The sequence below is a fragment of the Lynx canadensis genome, chromosome C1 (assembly GCF_007474595.2).
Source record: "Lynx canadensis isolate LIC74 chromosome C1, mLynCan4.pri.v2, whole genome shotgun sequence".
Classification (NCBI taxonomy): domain Eukaryota; kingdom Metazoa; phylum Chordata; class Mammalia; order Carnivora; family Felidae; genus Lynx; species Lynx canadensis.
In genome coordinates this window covers 125,309,748-125,330,241 of record NC_044310.1, presented here as the reverse complement: position 1 = coordinate 125,330,241, position 20,494 = coordinate 125,309,748, and the positions used below count along the sequence as shown (strand labels likewise).

The following is a 20,494-nucleotide window of genomic DNA, read 5'->3' as shown; positions in this document are numbered from 1 at the left end:
ACCCCCCCCCCCAAAAAAAAAACAAAAAATTCGACTTCATTGATGATGTCTTCTAAGATCTGAGAAAGGGAAATAAGATATCAAGCACCACTTCCAAGCAATTCCCCACGAGCAGAAATGGAAAAGAGAAACCAGAAGGAGAAACTTCTTTTAGCAGTGAAACCAAATGCCATCCCCTCCAGCATAATCCAATCAATGTGGGCATTTACTGAGCACTCCCAACAGGGAGGCTTTGAATAAGACGTTAGAGACAAAACAGATTAAGTGGACACTGTCAGTCCCCAGAAGGCCAGCATTGTCATTGTCACGTATTTTTTTACCTTCTCCCTATGTTAGCACATGGCAAAGATGCTATTCCAGTTCCAATGCCATTCCCTCCACTTCATCATTTAAGATAATAAAAGTAGAGAAAAGAGGAATTGGTCTTTCCAAAAACAAAAATGTCATTCTGAAAGTGGATAATTTTGGCAAAGAAACATTTAAGTTCTTTCAGGGAATATATCTAGAGAAACTGATTTACTATGCAATTGGTTGAAGGGTGTGAATTTTTCTTAAATCTGGGTTTTCATTTCTTCGATTCACCTTCATCTTCAACAAGATAAACCAAGCTCGAAAATGCAGTTCAATCTAATTCTTGATTTCAATCAAGTTCATTTCCAGCTAAACTTCTCTAGGGGAACATCACTTGCACATAATAAAAAAGCCCAGGAGTGATAAATTCGGCAAGAAAAGCCATTTTGGATAAAAGGTACAGAGAACACAGCTAAACAGAGAAAGGGAGCACTCACGCATGCGTGCACACGCGCACGTGCACACATGCATACGTGTACGCGCACACACACACAGAGCTACCCCTAAAAAGAAAATAAATTTAAGGAACCCTTCTTCAACTGCTATGGTACCCAATTTAGAAGCTGTTTATAGCCAACCAGAAGATATATCAGCAAGCAATAAGACACAACAGTAAGCAATCAGAAACATCAGCAAGCAATAAGACACCAGAGTAAGCAGTAAAGACACACCAGGGAGAACATTTCTGAGCAATTACCACATGTCTTAATGCAAAAAGAGAAAAAGAAAAACTTCACTCAATCAGCATTGGAACCCTATAAAAATGAACCCTCTCACAGCTCAAGTGCCATTTCTGCTACGACAAGAGAGGTAATGAGGACCGTATGGCCACAGATCAGAGAGAGGGCAAAAGCAGCAATAAATGGTTGTTGTTTTTTTTTTTTTTTTCCTGAACAAGGGTTATAAATTTAAGTTTTTGTCCTTCTTTTTGGCACCACAATCTACAGGTATGGCAAATAGTTTAGAAATATGTTGTTTGACTGACAAAATATAAAGGCCCCACCACCCTCTGGGAGAAATAAAGTAGGATGCCTCCATTCTTTCTTTCACTTCTATATCCATTGTGGCCATCACAGTGGCTAAGGGAGGAAAGCACATGCACACATAGGGACAAGCTTGCTTTTGCAAAGGTTGGTCAAAGAAACAGACAATTAGACACAGAGAACTTTTTTTTTTATCAGACAGGTTATTAAATATCCCAGAAAACTGTCAGCTCTCCAGGAACCTCTAAGAAAATAGTAACCTATTTTTCTAAACTCACCCATTTGTGATGATTTACAAGATGATTTATAAGAAAGATGGAGCACACACTCTATATGGTGCTAGGTCTTAAGCTGAGCTCAGGGGGTTCCAGGTCCCTATCAAAGGTCCCCCCTTGCCCAAACACTTAAACTCCATGAAACCAGTGAAACCACTAGTTTCTTGTAAATGTTGAGAAGACAGAGTACAATCATGTGCCTCCAAGAGTTCCAAACAGTAACTGGTTATTTACTGGGAAGTTGCTAGATGTTAGTTTCCTCCCCTTCCTTCCAATTATTTTCTGGGTCACGATGCATTTCTAGTCTGTAACTCTTCCATGAGGCCCCTATGCCTCAATCCTACCCACCTTCAAAATTTACCTTCCTGTGTGAGAAGCCTTCACAGCTACCTCCACTTACAGGATCACCATTTGTGTGATTTTATGCATATATATTATTTTCCTAAGTGTCCATTAAAAATCTCAAAGCATATCACACACAAAATATACCAAGGAGTGACAATGAGGTTAATTAATTATTAGACACAACTCTAAATTTTCTCCCTCCTCCCCCCTAAAAGAACACATGAAATACTTTGGTTCTTTAATTATTCGTAAACACAGAACCAGTGGCACATCAAAAGGAGACCCACTCAGAGCCAACAACTCAGAGAATGTGTTCAAGAGGTTTGTGTTACCTGAGTAAGCTAGCTCCATACGTGGGGCTGGAACCCCATGTGAAAGAAGGAGCCACCAACTCCCTCCCTCCCCTATTTCATTCCTGGACGTCTACCCACAATTCTGTACCCTGGGGCTTGGAGCCCAGGCAGCGAAGTCTCCCTGTAAGCCTGGCACACAAACAGGACAGTCAGCGGCAGCAAGATCCCTTACCGGGGCCGAGAATGACAACAGGTATGTTTACGTGGGCCTCATAGAACAGAGGCAGTGGGAGGCAGCAAAGCTAAAGGCAGAACACCCCACTCCACGTCTGGAAATAGGATAATGCAGAATGCCATGAACTCAGAAAGGACCTCTTCAATAGCATTTCCTACTGGGGACAGGAATGGGGGAGTAGAGACCGGAGAGGCATGGCTTCCATTTATTAATAAGCAGCTCAACACAGTGGGAGGTTTTCTTGTCTAATTACAGAAGCTGTTGGAAACTGCAGGGAAGATAGGATTTATGGCCCAGATGACACTGTCTCTGTGTTGTAATTAAAAGTTATTTTTAATACCTTTGTTTGGTTGGATACTTTGGATTATTAGAAATATATTTTGTAATTTAACACTTGCTAAAGGGCAGAACAGAACAAAAAGGTAATACAACAAGCTTGCATAATGTGAAACAATTAAATGTTTTGACACTGGGAGGTAGGAAAGGAAAAGAATTGCTCCCACTTGAGTCCATGCACTTCTACAAGTCAGGGGTAGAGGTAAACCAGAAAGTACTAAGTTAGATTTTCAGAGTACCAAAAAATAACCCAGCTACTTATTTTATCCACTAACTAGAATTTGGATACCACCACCACGAGTGTAGACAACTCACAACTGTTCACCCAAAGCACCTCATCCTAACCTTGAGCTCTTCGCTCTGTCCTGGGTTTCTAAGAAATGACAGTGGTCACCCTAAGAAGACCAAGTCCTGGCTCAACCACAAAGACCCAGAGGCCAACCCCAGGCAGTGTAATGGGGAATCTCATGTAAGCGATGGACAATACATGCTGTGTGTGACTTGGGCATTGTTTTTAATCCATTTTTCTTCTCTCATCCAATTTTAAGAAGGGACTAGACAAAATGCATCCCAGTGAAAACTGCAGGGTTTTGTCCATGAGCGGCTACAGAATCAGGCCAAGATCAGGCAGGGGCCATTTATTTCCTAAGTGCCATTTCTAGAATTTACATTTCCCCATATACACATAGGAGGCATTTTCTACAACGGTGGCTCTTCTTGAACAACAGGAAGGAGACAGTCTATTATATGGAACAGACTTTTGAAACTGATAAAAATGGGAAGGAGAAAGAACCTCTAACCGGCATGAGCTTCCCAGATAACCTGTTTCATTTCATCTTTATCCATGCTACAAATCTCCTCATTAAATGTGAATTCCAGGAGCTCATTTCATGAAATGTGTCACAGAAACCACCAGATATTACACATCATGATGAGACTTAAAACGTGTTTTAACACGTTCATCAAAAATAAATTTAAAATGAGCTTTTCCAGGGCCATACCACGTTTATGGGATTTATACCAGTAAGAACCACTGTACTGCTTTACTCTTTTCCCAGTTGTAAGCGGGGTCTGACTCCATGTCAGGGACAATTGCTCTTACCTGCCACATTAATTTTCTCAAGTGCTACCAAGCTGGGAACAGCCGTGGTGGAGTTGGTCGAGTTTGTTCCCGTGCCATTGATTACAAGATTGTCCACCTTTGACTCTAACTTGCCAATGCGCTGCAAGATATTATCCAAAAGCACAGCAAGTGTTTTCTTCAGATCTGTGAAAGAAAATGCAAAGAGTTGAAAAATTCTTTGGCCCTTGTATGTTTGTCTGGCTCATGCGCTCGCTCGCTCTTTCTCTTCTCCCCCCCACCACCTCTCTGTCTCTGACATGAAGAACAAAGGGCGGCACAATCAAAAAGTACTGCTTAAACATCTGCCCTAACAAACCATATCTGTTTTTTTTTATTTTTTTAATGTTTATTTTACTTTTGAGAGAGTCACAGCACAAGCAGGGAAGAGGGACAGAGAGAGAGGGAGACACAGAATCCAAAGCAGGCTCCAGGCTCCGAGCTGTCAGCACAGAGCCCAACACAGAGCTGGAACTCACGAACTGTGAGACCATGACTTGAGCTGAAGTCAAATGCTTAAGTCAAATGCTTATCTGACTGAGCCATCCAGATGCCCCTTTAACAAACCATACCTTAAAGATGACAGTGGCCCAGAGAGCACAAATCAGTCTGTTCTGCAGTTCATGTAAGGCAGTAAGTGACATAAAATTAATTCCAGCTACTAAGTTGATAGAGAAAACTCTGGGTTACTTAGCATCCTATCAAAGCACTCTATTAAATTCCTCCTTATAGCATGAAGGTCTGACCCACAGAATCCCAACTCCAAAGTGTAGATAACATCTTGAAGTAACTTCTGGATCAATTTCATTGTTATTTTTAGTGCTATATACTCTAGTATGTCCTAATTTTTTGTTTTTTTTTTGCAAAGTCTTTATTTCGGTTGGTTACTTACAGAAATAATAGAAACTACAGTTCTAGATTCTAGGCATGCTGGGTAACTCAAAGGTATCTGTAGTGAAATTTAGAAAGATACTTAAATTAAGACCAGATTCATTCATGCAAGAAATTTTTACGAAACAAGTGCTACATGCCAGGCACTGTTCCAGATGCTGGGGCTATTTTCCCGTGATGCTTACATTTAAGAGCTGATTCCCTTTTGGGGAGTCTGGATGGCTTTGTTGGTTAAGTGTCCAATTCTGGGTTTCAACTCAGGTCATTCATTCACTACCTCATGGTTCATGAGTTCGAGACCCGCATCAGGCTCTGTGCTGACAGCACGGAGACTGCTTGGGATTCTCTCTTTCCCTCTCTCTGCGCCTCCCCTGCTCATGCTCTCACTCTCTCAAAATAAACATAAGCAAAAAATAGAGTTGGATTCCTTTCCTACACATCTGACTGGGTTAAATGCTGCACTTCTCTCTGGACAAACTACAGACACTTTATCCTCGTGTATACGTAAATGTTTACTAAGTTTGTACACAAGGTATTCCACATGTACAAGATTAATTTAGCTTCTCTTCTCTGGAAACTCATAATTAAAGAAAGATATTGACTTGTACATGTGAGGAAGTCAGAAGGACAACAGGCCAGCCACCCATGTGAATAGAATCGGGCCTCATTAATGAATTGGGAGCCGTCCAGGGGAGAAGTGCATGATGTGGGTAGTAGGGTGTGCAAAGTCCTAAACAGGGACAAACTCAAGGATGCCACTTCCCCTCCTACTAGGAACAGGGTGAACTTGAGCCGAGCAGGTGATCTCACCTGGCCAGGAAAGAAGTATACACTAGATCAATTCACCAACCCCAGAACACAGCCAAATGACGTTGAACCCCGGCTGCGAGGCACTCGGGCAGTCCCATTTTGCCAAGGGGACAGGAAAGTCATCAGAATGGAAGCAAAGGTATATCATTAGCATGGAAGTTTGTGTTTCTTAGTGGTTTACAGATGGGAGGCATGGCTGGAGCGGATTAAAAATTACCAGCAGAAACCAAGCCTACACCTTCGTCCTGGAAGCCAGGTGTTCTGTGCTGGGCAGAAGCATGGTCTCCCCACCACCCTCCCCAAACCGAACATTAGACTTGTTCACCCTGTTAACTTCTGGAGTGATTCGTCGGTTCATTCTAACAAACACCAGAGCGGGCCTATTTTTTTGTGCTTCAGCATGTATACTTCCTACAGGTAAGAAGAAGCTGGCCACAACATTAAAGCAACAGAGCTAAAAATATCATTATAACCGAGAAGGGCAGAAGGGAACTAATGTTTCCCCAATGCCCATTGCAAGCCACACGCAAATCTAAGAAACCCCCTTCTCCGTGAGGTAGGTGAGGTAAAATGACTTCATTTTACAGATAAGAACATGAAATAACATGCTCACAGCTATAGAAATAATAAACCAGAATGGGGACTTGAGTCAGGCTGGCCTAATTCCCGGCTGCCTCACTGGCCCAGCCAAAAGTCAAGCGCGAGAGCAGAAGAAGAAACCAAGTGTGAAATTCAGTGTCTTTCACCCATACCATTGTGATTAAGGGCCCAGACTCTGGAGCCAAGGTTTCTGAGTTTACGCCTTCATTCTCCACTCCTATTTCCTTATCTGTAAAAGAGTGGTAAGAACCCTTGCCTCTTTGGGGTTGTTACATGGGCATAACGAGTTACTATGTATAAAATGTCCTTAATAATCACTACGTAACAACCTGCGTAGACACAAAAATGAAACCTTCCTCTGGGAAATGCTCTCATCTTTCCTCAAGAAATCTCTTCCTGAGTGATGCAGAGAGCTTTGCCACTTTATCCAAAGGGTCATGAGCTCGCTCTCCTCCAAGAGCTGCAGTCCCACGGTCTGCATGACTCACAGTCTGCCCCTGGCACATCCTTAGCTGGCAGAAACAGCAGGGGTCAGCCACCAGCTCTGCTCTTACAGTGAACCTAAAGCATCAACTGCTTTTCCAGAATTCTGAAGATTGCCAGGGGCCAGCCAGGCAGATGGGGGCAATGGTACCATGAGGAAGCAGCCAGTGTTAAGAAACCACCCCTCAGATAAAGGACAGCAACGTCCTCCACCTCCAGCCTCTTTGCCTGCAGGCTCTCGCACCAGCCAGAGTCCACACAGGTAAAAATGGTATTTAACTACTACCAGCAATTGAGATTAGCTAGACACAGAAGCCCTGAACCTCTAGAACAGGTTAAATCAGGGTTTCTCAGCTTTCACACTATTGACACTTTGGGCCGGGTAATTATTTGTTGTGGAGGGCTGGCCAGTGCACCGAAGGGTGTTTGGCTTCTAACCAGTGAATAACAGTAGCAATCCTTTCATGTGACAACAGAAAATGTCTCTGGACATTGCCAATGTCCCAGGGGGAGGGGGGGGGAAACAACTGCTCCCATTTGAGAACCACAGAATTAAGCATATTCTCCCAACCCTCATCTTCCTCACTGCCCCTTTGTAGAGAGGAAATGGAAGTATGAGAACAGTCACTGAACTTGCATTATGTGTGACTTCAATTCACTGATGCCCCTGAGGCATTGCAGGCATTGCTACAAATACAATGGGAAAAACAATGAAAGAATCGGCCCTCCTCCCTACAGGGGCTTCCTGAAGCCTAGCCCAGGGTGATGGTCTCTCAAGGGCTGGTAATCTTTTGCAACTTTTCGCCTTTTTGTTAAAAGGCAACAAGGACTACTGGACAGAGCCCCCTAACCCAAAGTTACTGGTGACAGTCACTGGTGGAGCACCCTCTTAGGTAGATTACACAACTGTCACGTCAACATTAAGATTATACAAACAAATGGAAAGACAGATTCCATGCTCATGGATTGGAAGAATATTGTTAAAAGGTCTAGACTACCCAAAGCAATGTACAGATTTAATACAATCACTATCAAAACACTGACAATATTTTTCACAGAACTAGAACAAATAATCCTAATATTTGTACAGAACTGCAAAAGACCCTGAATAGCCAAAGCAATCTTGAAAAAGGAGAGCAAAACTGGAGGTATCACAATTTCAGATTTCAGGATATACTACAAAGCTGTAGTACTAAAAACAGTATGGTACTGGCCCAGAAATAGGCACACGTATCGATGGAACAGAATGCAGAGCCCAGAAATCAACCCATGACTGTATGGTCAATTAATCTATGACAAAGGAGGCAAGAATATTCAATGGGAAAAAGACAGGCTCTTCAACAAATTGTGTTGGGAAAACTGGACACATAAAAGGATGAAAGTGGATCCCCTTCTAACACCGTACACAAAAATAAACTCAAAACGGATTAAAGACCTAAATGTGAGACCTGAAATCATAAAAATCCTGGAAGAGAAAGAGAGCACAGATATTAATTTCTCTGACATTGGCCATAGTATTATTTTTCTAGATATGTCTCCTGAGGCAAGGCAAAGAAAAGCAAAAATGAATTACTGGGACTACATCAAAATAAAATGCTTTCACACAGCAAAGGAAACAAACCATCCACAAAACAAAAAGACAACCTACTGAATGGGAGAAGATATTTGCAAATGATATATCCAATAAGAGGTTAATCTCCAAAACATATAAGTTCTTTATATTTATATTTATATTTATATTTATATTTATATTACACAACTCAACACGAAAAAGCAAATAAGCCAATTAAAAAATGGGAAGAAGGGGCGCCTGGGTGGCGCAGTCGGTTAAGCGTCCGACTTCAGCCAGGTCACGATCTCGCGGTCCGGGAGTTTGAGCCCCGCGTCGGGCTCTGGGCTGGTGGCTCAGAGCCTGGAGCCTGTTTCCGATTCTGTGTCTCCCTCTCTCTCTGCCCCTCCCCTGTTCATGCTCTGTCTCTCTCTGTCCCAAAAATAGATACACGTTGAAAATTAAAAAAAAAAAAAATGGGCAGAAGACACGAATGGACATTTCTCTGAAGAAGACATGCATATGGCCAACAAACACATGAGAACATGCTCAACATAGCTCATCACCAGGGAAATGTACATCAAAACCACAATGAGGTATCATCACCTCACACCTGTCAAAATGGCTAAAATGAAAAACACAACAAACAGTAAGTGTTGGCAAGGATGTGGAGAAAAATATTCGTGCACTACTGCTAAGAATGCAAACTGCTTCACCCCTCTAGAAAACAGTATGGAGGTTCCTCAAAAAATTAAAAACAGAACTACCCTATGATCCAGTAATCACACTACTAGTTTTTACCCATAGAATACGAAAACACTAATTCAAAAAATATATGCACCCCTATGTTTATTGCAGCATTATTTACAGTAACCATATTATGAAGCAATCTAAGTGCCCATCAATAGACAAATGGGTAAGGATGTGGTACACACATACACACAAACACACACATACAGGAATATTACACAGCCATAACAAAGGATGAGATCATGCCATCTGAGACAGCATGGATGGACCTAGAGGGCATTATGCTAAATGAAATAAGTTAGACTAAGAAAGACAAATACCATATAGTTCCACTCATAAGTGGAATCTGAAAAAAGAAAAACAAAATGGCAGAATCAGACCTATAAATACAAAGAACAGATACCTGCCACAGAGGAGAGGGTGAGGTATGGGCAAAATGGGTGAAGGGAAGTGGGAGGCACAGGCTTCCACATATGGAACGTGTAAGTCACAGGAATAAGAGGCACAGCATAAGGAATAGAGTCAATGATATTGTAACAGCAACGTAATGGGACAGATGGTAGGTACACTAGTGGTGCACATAGCATAATGAATAAGCTCATTAAATCACTAAGTCATAGACCTGAAACTAACATAACATCATGCATCAACTATACTTTAAAAAAAAAAAAAGTCAAAATAAATAGAAGATAGTCTTTCTTGATTCCTAAAATACAGTCCCCAATGAGGGTGACCCACCATCTCTTGTTGATGCCACCTACCAGAGAGTGACCATTTTGACTGTGTGACATGGTACAACTAAAGGAAGTCACGATGATGAGAAGGATGCCGACGGTCACTATCACAACTACGACCCTGTACCACCACCACCACCACCGCCACTGCCCTGCCACCGCTGCTGCCATCGATTGAGCTCTTTCTGTGTGTCAGCTACTGTCCTCAGCACTTCTCACGGATTAACACATGCAGTCCTGCCATGAGAGTATGAGGAATGTATCACTGTTACCATCTCCGCTTCATAGATGATAAAACATAGCAGAGAAGTTAAGTAATTTGTTCCAGGTGACTGCAGTTTGAGGGTTCAATCTCAAACAGTCTGGTTCCAGACCCAACAGCTCTTCCCTACCATGCCACAACTGCCTCTTAAGAACCACTATGGACCTGCCAGCCAGCAAGCATCTCTGACCTGCTGCTTCTGAACACGCTTCTCGGGACTAACCTCTGGGCTTCTGCCATGTGTTTTTGTTAAATCATATGCCAACCATCCTCAAGATTCACTGATGCCACTCTTCTGTGACCAACTCCCCACCACCAAAAATAATCAAGAGTCTCCATTTCCAAACCTGCAGCCTTGAAATGAAAATGGAATATAAAGCAATCAGAAAAGTTGGACTGTCTAGGCACTTTACCTGGACAGGGATGTTTTCTTTCTCAATATGAAAGAAGGTCATTTTCAACAAGCAGCTATTTGAGTCACTATTTTAAGATAGCTGGACACAAGATAAAAAATAGTGTCAATAAAACACACAGGGCTTCAAGCCCATCTTTGTATCCTTACCAACTGGCACATGATAGTCCTCAGTTATGTGTGTGTTACATAAGTAAATGAACAAATGAATGAATGAACCAACAAGTAAATGGACTATGGTCTTCCCACCAATAAAGCTAAAGAAATTATACCTCTGTAGGTGATGAAATTATTTCTCACCTTTGCATTTTACAGTTAAACCTGCAAAAAATACAAGTCTTATTGCAATTTTAAATTAATACTAGAACATTTTGTGTTTTAGTCTTAATGATAATCCATTTATCCAATAAGACTGTTCACCCAAGAATAATTTCTACAGAGCTTAGCAAAGAAATTAGGGCAAATATATTCCTCCAAATTCTAGTGTAACATTTTTATATTTATCATTGTGTTTTACAGTTATTATAGCAGTAAAATGTGTCCTCAGCAGGATTACATTTTTCAATTACTAAAAGGCTTTTAAAATTTTGTTTGTGCTTCAAAGCCTTAGCCATAAAAATTTAATCCCAACATCACTACCGCAATTCTGTATTCCTAAAACTTACTGTACATGATAAAGATGAGATCAAAGCAATTGAAAACATATAAAATGTCCTTCTGGGGAAAGTAAGCTTTGCTTTCTATCATGCCAGAAGTGCTTTGATCAAGGGCAAGATCGACAAAAATCTCAGAACAGGTGCCCTGACAGCTTCTTTAAGTTTTCACGTTCAGAAAGCCATGACTTTAGGGGGTGAGTAGGAGCTGGAAGATGCTACCACATTCCTGAACAGGACAGTCAAGGAGAGTGCACTGTCAGCTAGACTTGCTGCCTGAGCTGGAGCCCAAGGAGATGGGATTTCAGTAGAAAGGGAGTCCTACTGGTAGGAAGAAGGTCTATCAGTATATAGGTCTATTGGCTAAAGCTGTTGAGACAGGACAGCAAACCCCGACTGCCCAGATCACCCAGGCAATCAGTAATTGAGGAATGATCAAGAAAGGCAGCACTTGGGGCCGATGCTATCCTACTCCATTCCCTTGGCTCATGCTTCCAAAGCAGTGGCTCTCCAGCCTGCTGTCCTCCAGGCCAACCTTTACCAGGCTCTGTCCTCAAGGCACTCCATCAGAATCTATAGAACCCCACGAATCAAGGACTCTGGGCACAGCCACGATTGGCTATGTTTAAGGTGTGGCCACCATGATTCGCTGACACAGAACCAACTGTGCAATGAACAAGGATTTACATATGAACTTCAAAAAATAATTTGCATCTGTGCTTGCTCCTCATCCAAGTCCCTCTTCACCAAGGCTGCCCTGAGAGGCAGAGTGCCAACAAGAAACGGCTTCACTTGCTGCTTGGGAGAAACTAGCAAAGACAGGGCGCTAATGAGAAAGGAAGGTGCTAATGAAAAAAGAATTAGCCCCAACCTCTCATTTCCACTCACTGCCAGGAATGTCAACTTTCATCAGTTATGTATTTTTAATTTTAAAATGACCTTTCCACAGAAAGATAATACAGTTTTAGTAATACGCAAAATACAGTCCATTCATCGCATACAAGGACACTGTAGTGTTGTTTATTATAGACACATCGGGACACTACCCAAATGCCCAAGAAAAAAATTAAGTTATCTATGTCCATCCATTCATAAGAGAATAAATCACTGGATTGGAACTCAGGAAGGGCAGAGCAGGTGTCTTGTCATCTCTGTTTATCACCACTGGCTATTAACATCAGGAGCTCACTGATTATTTTTTGAATGGATGGATGAAAAACACATGTATGGCCATTAAAAATACCTGATGGCATAAGGAAATACAACAAAGAAGAGTTTTAAAAGCTGCACATAAAGTATTCCAATTTTTTTTAGAAATGAGCAGATGTGCATGTATCTCTCCACATTTTAAAAAAGGACAGGAGGGAAATCAAAATTTATCTGGATTTGGAGGTGAGAAGTATTTTACATTATATTCTTCTTTATTTCTAAGAATGGTAAGGGCACCTGGATGGCTCAGTCAGCTGAGTGTCTGACTTTGGCTCAGGTGACGATCTCTCGGTTAGCGGTTGCCAAGTTTCAGACCCGCGTTGGGGCTCGCTGCTGTCGATGAAGAGCCTGCTTCAGATCCTCTGTCCCTCTTTCTCTGCCCCTCCCCTGCTCATGTTCTCTCGGTTTCAAAAATAAACATTTAAAAAAATGGGCTTGGATCATCCTTGCCCTTGTGTGTTTTATTGACAGCATCTTCTATCTTGTGCTGAATCGTTTGGAAATGGTGACTCAAACAGCTGCATAAGCTGAAAATGAACTTTTCTTCTTTCACGTTAGGAGAGAAAACAAGCCTACCCAGGTTAAGTGCCGAAAAGAGTCCAAGGTTTTTCATTACCTCCAGTCTATGTGTCCTCTGTTTTATATGAATATTCACTGTACTCTAACAATCATGAAGGCATAAAAAAAATAAACAAAAAAATAAACGCTATTTGAAAATACATATAGTGCAGTGAGTTCTACCCTTACAACTAAAAGATAGTGGCCCCAAGACCTGATGTCAGGTAAGAAGACACCTCCAGAAACATTTCAGTGACTGACCCTCACTGCCTTCTATTTGAATTCTTTTTTATTTTTATTTTTTAACATTTATTCATTTTTGAGAGGCAGAGAGAGACACAGAGTGTGAGTGGGGGAGGGGCAGAGACAGAGGGAGACAGAGAATCTGAAGCAGACTCCAGGCTCAGAGCCTGACGCAGGGCTCAAACCCATGAAGGGAGAGATCATGACCTGAGCCAAAGTCCAAAGCTTAACGGACTGAGCCACCCAGGAGCCCCTCCCATTTGAATTCTTAAAGCCACCTGGTGGGTAACCCACCTGTACTTAAAGTCACAAACATGCCCTCTTCCCGTAGCTGTCACAGGCACCCACACCATGTCTCAGATGCTCAGTATTGCTGACTACTGCTCTCTCCCGGGTTAGGCTGCAAGGACACACTTTAAGCTTTGAGTCCAGTGCATACCAGAAGCAAATGCTATTCCTGAGGTGCTACAGGGGGTGTCGCTAGTATTTTAAGGAACTTTCTAGGCAGCGGAATCTGAGAAAAGATCTTATCTAAGCCTGTTGACGATATCAAGTGCTTTATGGAATCTACAGATATCCAGAATGGAACTCTTGGGCTGTTGTGTCAATTTCCTACACCTAGCCAGCTGCACGTAATAGGAGTCAAGCATTTCAGCCCTTTCTACAGAAGAGAAATGAACTTGGGCTCTGGGAGGTCAAGCCCACTGTTATGGAGGGTCCCGATCTGACCTGTGGGCCCACACCTCCCTGTCAGGGAAGGGCAGCCACAGCCCACTACTCCCTCTCCCTCACCTCCTGTACCAGGAACAGGACCCATAGCAATGCCTTCTTCAGAGACAAAGTGAGCTCACCAAATCCAGCTCATCTCACAGCCCGCAAGGGAAAGCCTTCTCTTTTGAACAGGGTAACGACCATCACATCTCCCACTTCCAAAATGCTCAAGTCACTCTGTGGAGCAAACACACTTTAAAAAGGGATCCAGGGAGGAGCCAAACAGCATGTGTCTGGAGACCAGGGCAGCTGTCCTCGAGCCTGGCCAGCATGGGACCCAGCAAGGGTGCTGCCAAGGCAGGCCTGCCTGGTGATTCTGGCAGACAAGCATCACCCAGTCTTGTGAAGGAGGGTAGTGGCAAGCCTGCCTTCCTCACTCCGGGGGAGAGCTTACTTCTGCTCAGGTCATCCCCTGTAAATGCCGAGGACAGCTACAGGAACACGTTCCTGAAGCCCTGTGTTCAAACACAGAAACAGTGTCTGGTTCACATGAAGAATTTTGGTTGGGTGGTAACAGATGTAGGTACATGCAGGCCAAGGTTAGTGATAATTCACCACGCTGAATGCATTTCACTAATCTAAGCGTTTAAATAAGCTTTGTAACATGTAATCCTTACAACAAGCCTATGAAGTAAGTGATATTATTATATCTCTATTTTTAAAAAGAGGAAGCAGGCTTTTAAAACCTCATTTACCGGGGCGCCTGGGTGGCTCAGTCAGTTAAGCATCCGACTTCAGCTCAGGTCATAATCTGGCAGTTTGTAGGCTGGAGCCCCACATCAGGCTCTGTGCTGACAGCTCAGAGCCTGGAGCCTGCTTCAGATTCTATGTCTCCCTCTCTCTCTCTGCCCCACCTCTGCTCACATTCTGTCTCCTTCTCTCTCCCAAAAATAAACAAGCATTAAAAATTAAAAAACAAACAAACAAAACACTACATCAGTGTCCTGCCCAAGATCACACACCTGGTAAGGAATCCTTCTATAGCCACCTATAAATGCTCTCTAACTACCTTCCAGAATAAATGCCCCCAGGTCAGAATCATGCATAACAGCTACTTGGAGCAACCTGGACAGACAGTCCACAGGCAATCTCTTTCTGTTTCCCAGTCTTACTAAAAACACTACTTTCAAATTAGCCCCAGCTGTAACTGTTCCACACAGGTAGAGTGAGGACAAGGGGGCTGCTGCTAATCACTTTTGGCTACTAGAAAGTGCCAGGTACGCACTAAGCCCTGGGCTACAGCGGGAAAAGAGAGGCAAAAACCCCTGCCCTCTGGGGGCTTGCATGCTACGTGGGGGAGAGAGACGATGAACAAATCCAATGAATATGTGCCGATAGGAGATTTAGGCGTTATGAAGACTGAAAATGAAAGAGAGAAAGAACAGAAGGAGAGGAGGAGCTACAGGGGCAGGGAAGGCACACACATGGAAGAGCAAAGGCAGATTCTCAGGGACCAGCATCGCTCAGCCACCACCACGCAGCCGGTCCCAGAAGACAGCTGTGGCTTCTAGGCAGATGGGGAAGGGTCAACAGCTCTTGAGGGTGGCCACACTGGCACGCCATTGTGACAGGCTGCCAGGCAAGGGGAGCAACCTCACTTCAGGGCCCAGGACACCCTGAGTCCAAGAGGCACACCCCACCACGCACATTCTCTCCTCAAGCTGGGACTTGAAGCAACAGTGAAGCAGGAAACAACAGGCCTCATCAACCAGGGGAGCAGAAGAGGCTCCAGTCCCTTCCGGAGACACACACTCTGACTGTCACCCCTGAGGCGCTCCTCAGACGTGGGGCCTCACTGGGCGTGCTTGGGAACCGGGCCTGGCTCTGCAGAGGTGGGGAGCCTGGAGGGGAGAGCCACGTGGGGGGACAGCCACCACACACCCCTGGAGAAGCCCCAAGCCCAGAGAGCCCTGGTTTAGGTCCTAAGCTTTTTAAAGCAGAAAAGGCCTTTATTTAATCACACCAGCCACATCCCTGTAATCACGTCCTCCTCAGACACACCAAACAGCCCAGCTCTTTTTTTTTTTTTTTCTGCCTACCAGTGTCCCTCCAAATCAGTGTGTTTCCCTCAAGGGTGAGCATCGTTGTTTCGACAGTGGTGGTGTTCCCCATCACCCCAGCCCTCCAACACAACAGGCCCTTGATCCTATTTGTAGGAACAGAGGCAAAAAGGAAAAAGCAAATAAGTAAAATTTTAAAACACCATTCACAGGCTTTTTAAAATTTTTCTTTTTAATGTTTATTTATATTTGACAGAGAGAGACAGCGCACGTCGGGGAGGGGCAGAGAGCGAGGGAGACACAGAATCTGAAGCAGGCCTCAGGCTCCGAGCTGTCAGCACAGAGCCCACGAACCGTGAGATCATGACCTGAGCCGAAGTCAGATGCTTAACTGACCGAGCCACCCAGGTGTCCCCACAGGCTTTTTTATCTCCAGTGAAATCCAACCTAAGTTTTCTTCATCTTCTTTTTCATAGCAGAGGTGGAATGAAACACATGTAAAGACTCTTCTGACTCTCCAAACGTTACCCCGGTCTGTAATACAGGGCAGGGGCTACCTTTTATGAGCTACTTCAGGCAGCCACACTGGCATCACCGTGGGGGTCTCCCGTTAGCCTATGAGCAGAACCCCAAGTGATGTTAACATCTCAGAAATGGGAATCCCCAGGTCAATGAGGGCCACCTAAAGCCCAAAGGAGTTACTGCTCCGCTGCACCTTGATCTGCAACCAAAAACCCTACCATGTTTCTCCAGGGCTTGCGGTATGCAAGCCCCACCTCGTTAAGGTAACAGGAAGCACTTCCTTTCTACTTACCTCCCTTCCCATGGTGGAGGTAACAGTGGATAACAGTGCAGGGTCAAAGCCCCCAAGAAGGGGCAGGCCAGGCTCACTCACAAGAACATCCATCCCCCTTCACCTCCCTCCCTCTCCCATCACACTGAGGTCCACAGCCCACAGGGCCCACTTTCCACATGGTTCCTGGCTTACTTCGTTCAGCTACAGCAAGTCTGTTGGGTCCCTAGAGGGTGCATGCAGGCCTTAGGCACACACCCTGCCGTCTGCCTCACTAACTGAGCTCTGCCCCCACCTCTGCACCCTACCCGGCAACCTCTGGTGTCAGTAGGGCTAATAGACACCTCCCGAGAGAGGCCTTCTTTGAACTTCTCATCCCAAGTAGCTCCTCAAGTGCTTTTTTTTAAAAATCACATATCCCGGGGCGCCTGGGTGACTCAGTCGGTTAAGCATCCAACTCTTGATTTCGGCTCAGGTCATGAGCTCACGGTTCCTGGGACTGAGCCCCACGCTGGGCTCTGTGCTGAAAGCTCAGAGCCTGCTTGGGATTCTCTCTCCCTCTCCCTCTCTGCCCCTCCCCTGCTCATTCTCTACCTCGCTCTCTCAAAAATAAACAAACGTCAAAAAAATAATAGAATCACATATCCCTGTGTCATTTTTCTTCCTGGAATTTATTACTATCTGATGGTTATGTCAGTTAGTGTTTCTCCCTTCCATAATGAGCACAGACTCCATGAGAGCAAGGACCTTGTTCATCTTTTCCTAGCTGTATGCACAAAGCTTATACAGCACTGCTATATATCTGTAAAGGGCACAGTCATTTCCCAAAGCGCTAGGCTTGAAGGCTAACAGCCAATCAAGGGGACAGCAGAGGCTCAAGAAGTCAGGGGGGACCAGGAGACAGGAGCTAAGGCAGAGCAGAAGATCAAGCAGGGAAGCCGGCAGCAGGGAAACAGAATACTGGGCATAGGGGAAGGGGGTGGCAGAAAAGCTGGTGACCAGTCCAGAGCCATGTCCCGGCATCCAGAGCAGCAAACAGGCGAGAAAGGTCAGCGTGAATAAGATGTGGATGGGCCACAAAGGGAGGTAGTCTCTCACTGCCCCGGGTTCCATTCCTGTTAACTTAGAGAACACAGATGGACCGGGCCTGTGTCATAGCTAAGAGGTGATCACTGAGCATCAGAATTTGGGTCAGGCCACCAGAGACAGAGATCAATTCACCTCAGAAATAAGAAGGGCATTGACTAGGGTGGGTAACAGAATTCATGACACAATCCCCGCGACAGGCATGGCCCTGCCACACGGGCCTGGGAGAGGCAATTCAGGCTGCACAGAAGGCCCTGGCTGTGCACATTCCCCCAAGAATGGACTGACAGACGAGCACACGAGAAACGCCCTCCATCCCCCACGGACGAATGTTCCAACTGTTCTACACGGGCTACCCGGGACGTGTTCCAGGCACTACTTCTGAATTACCAAACCCCAAAAGAAGTTGAGAAGTCTCTTTTCAAGTCAGAACAAGGATGGGGGATGAGAAGTTTGAAAGTCCTGCTACCATTTGAGGACTAATCAAACTAACTCCCCCTGACATGCAGCACCTTGTTCACACAGTACAATCACATGGTAAGATAGGAACGGATACCCACTCTCAAAGTAGTATGGGTCCCTAGGGCCCTGGCCATGCAGCCAGGATGTGGCAAAGCCAAACTGGCTGGCTCCCCCTAACCACTAACCTTATACCTGCCACTCAGAAGCACTTTCAGAGGACAGAGAAATAAGACATGTTGACGTACATCTTATAAGGATGTCTTCAGTGAATTCAAACGCAGAGATGAAAGAGTCTTAGCATACCAAACAAAATCCCTTAGATAGACTCCCCTGGGGATAGATCAGGGCTTAACAAACATTTGGGAGGGGGGGGGGCGCCTGGGTGGCTCAGTCAGTAGGTTGGACTGACTCTTGGCTTTGGCTTGGGTTGTCGTCTCATGGTTCTTGGGTTTGAGCCTTGAGTTGGGCTCTGTGTTTGTGGTGAGGAGCCTGCTTGGGATTTTCCCACTCCTCTCTCTCTGCTCCTCCCCTACTCCCTCTCTCACAAAATAAATAAACTTTAAAAAAAAAAAAAAGAAAAAACATTTTTGGTAAAGGAGCAGACAGTATAAACCTTTTAGGCTTTAGTCCCTGTGGCAACTACTCAACTCTGCCATTGTAATGCAAAAACCCCTAGAGGACAAACCAAGACACAAGGAGGATTCCAAAGGCTTTACAAATAAGAACAGGATGCTATGACCCACAGTGAGCTTGCTGACCATAGCTTAGACCCCGGAAGTCCTGGGAAACTGTGGAGTCAAGGAGGGACACTCCAATGAGCGTTTCAGAATGAATCATGGGGACTACTGAAAGATGGAGTCAGCAGGTTTTAGGTGTCCCGTAAAATAAATCCTGTTTTACCATGTTTCTCTGTTACTACAGTTGTTATCAATAATTGGGAGTGGTTCTGTTTCAGTAAAAGTTGATTTACTCAAACTGACAGAAGTCCGAATTTGACCCACAGGGAATAGTTTGCTGAACTCTTCAGCTCTAGGACCTCAAGCCAGGGATTCTAAAAAATCAGTAATAATCTAAAGTTAGCTATTACGATTCCTCAAATACCTTCCAGGGCTACTGAAGACACGTTTGTAGCATACTGAGAGCCTCTGATGATGCCAATATGGGGATGGGAGAAAGAGGGTGGTTTTCTTTTCTGGTCTATTAATCGGATTACTTCGTAGTGGGCACAGATCCCAGCCATAAAGGATCAGTTCTTCATTCTCTCAGAGCAGACGTCTAGCCAGCGCTCTGTACACGGGCTGCATCTGTGGCCGAAAAAGAGATTGCAAACCCATGTCTCATGCGTCTTCATCCTCACTCCACCAATCCAACTAAACCACTGAACATCCTGCAGTCCCTGCATCTTTTTTCATGTGTTTTTTTTTTAAGTTTATTTATTTATTTTTAGGGAGAGAGAGAGAGAGACAGACAAACAAGGAGCGATCAAGGGAAGGGCAGAGAGAGGAGAGAGAGAGAATACCAAACAGGCTCCACGCTGTCAGTGCAGAACCCTATGGGGGGCTCGAAGTCATGAACCGTGAGATCATGACCTGGGCCAAAATGAAGAGTCACACACTTAACTGACTGAGCCACCCAGGCGCCCCGGCATCATCTTCTGACATCAACCACCAGAGCTGCCTGGCTGTTGATGTGCCCACAACTGGTACTGATGGATTCCAGGGGAAGCACACATCAGCAGAATGGCTCTCCAGCTTTCTATGACTGGCCCTGGACTATATCGCCTTGCTCAATCCCAGTTGTTGATGCCCAGAACTGAGAAATGGAGAAAGCTAAGCTGTTCAATTTTAAGTGACAGGAACAGGTATCTGCTTGAAAACTTCCATAAGATGCTGTTAGTGTTTGTTGTTTCACTCTTAGTGCAGTGATTCTCCAAGGTGGGGAGGGAGGCAATTTTGCCCCCAATGTCTACACACATTTTTGGTGGTTACAACCAGGGGGGGTGCTACTGGCATCTAGTGGGTAGGGCCACCCGAGATGCTGCTCAACATCCTGCATGAACGAACAATCCCCACAACAAAGAATTATCTAGCTCCACATGCCACAAGTGCCCAGGTGACAAACTGTTTTAGTGGGATTTCGCCACATGATGATCCAATGCCTCAAGCGCACAGGCACAGTCCAATTAAATTCCACAAACTCAGCTCCAAAGACCACTTTGATTGACATGCCTAGCTGATGAAATGAAAAGAGAAAAACAGCAGTGTGTGTTGCATTTGCCGACAGGGCCTGT

The 20,494-nt window shown here is 44.5% G+C and overlaps 1 protein-coding gene across 3 annotated transcripts in view; it reads right to left on the bottom strand.

The window, feature by feature from the left end:
* Positions 1–20,494, bottom strand: part of MGAT5 (alpha-1,6-mannosylglycoprotein 6-beta-N-acetylglucosaminyltransferase) — a 335,910-nt gene that overhangs the window by 187,953 nt on the left and 127,463 nt on the right. For all 3 annotated transcript variants that reach the window (XM_030326467.1, XM_030326469.1, XM_030326468.1), the window contains one exon: positions 3,921–4,085. In XM_030326467.1, coding sequence (XP_030182327.1) covers positions 3,921–4,085 — 165 coding nt within the window. The remainder of the gene's footprint in view (positions 1–3,920; positions 4,086–20,494) is intronic.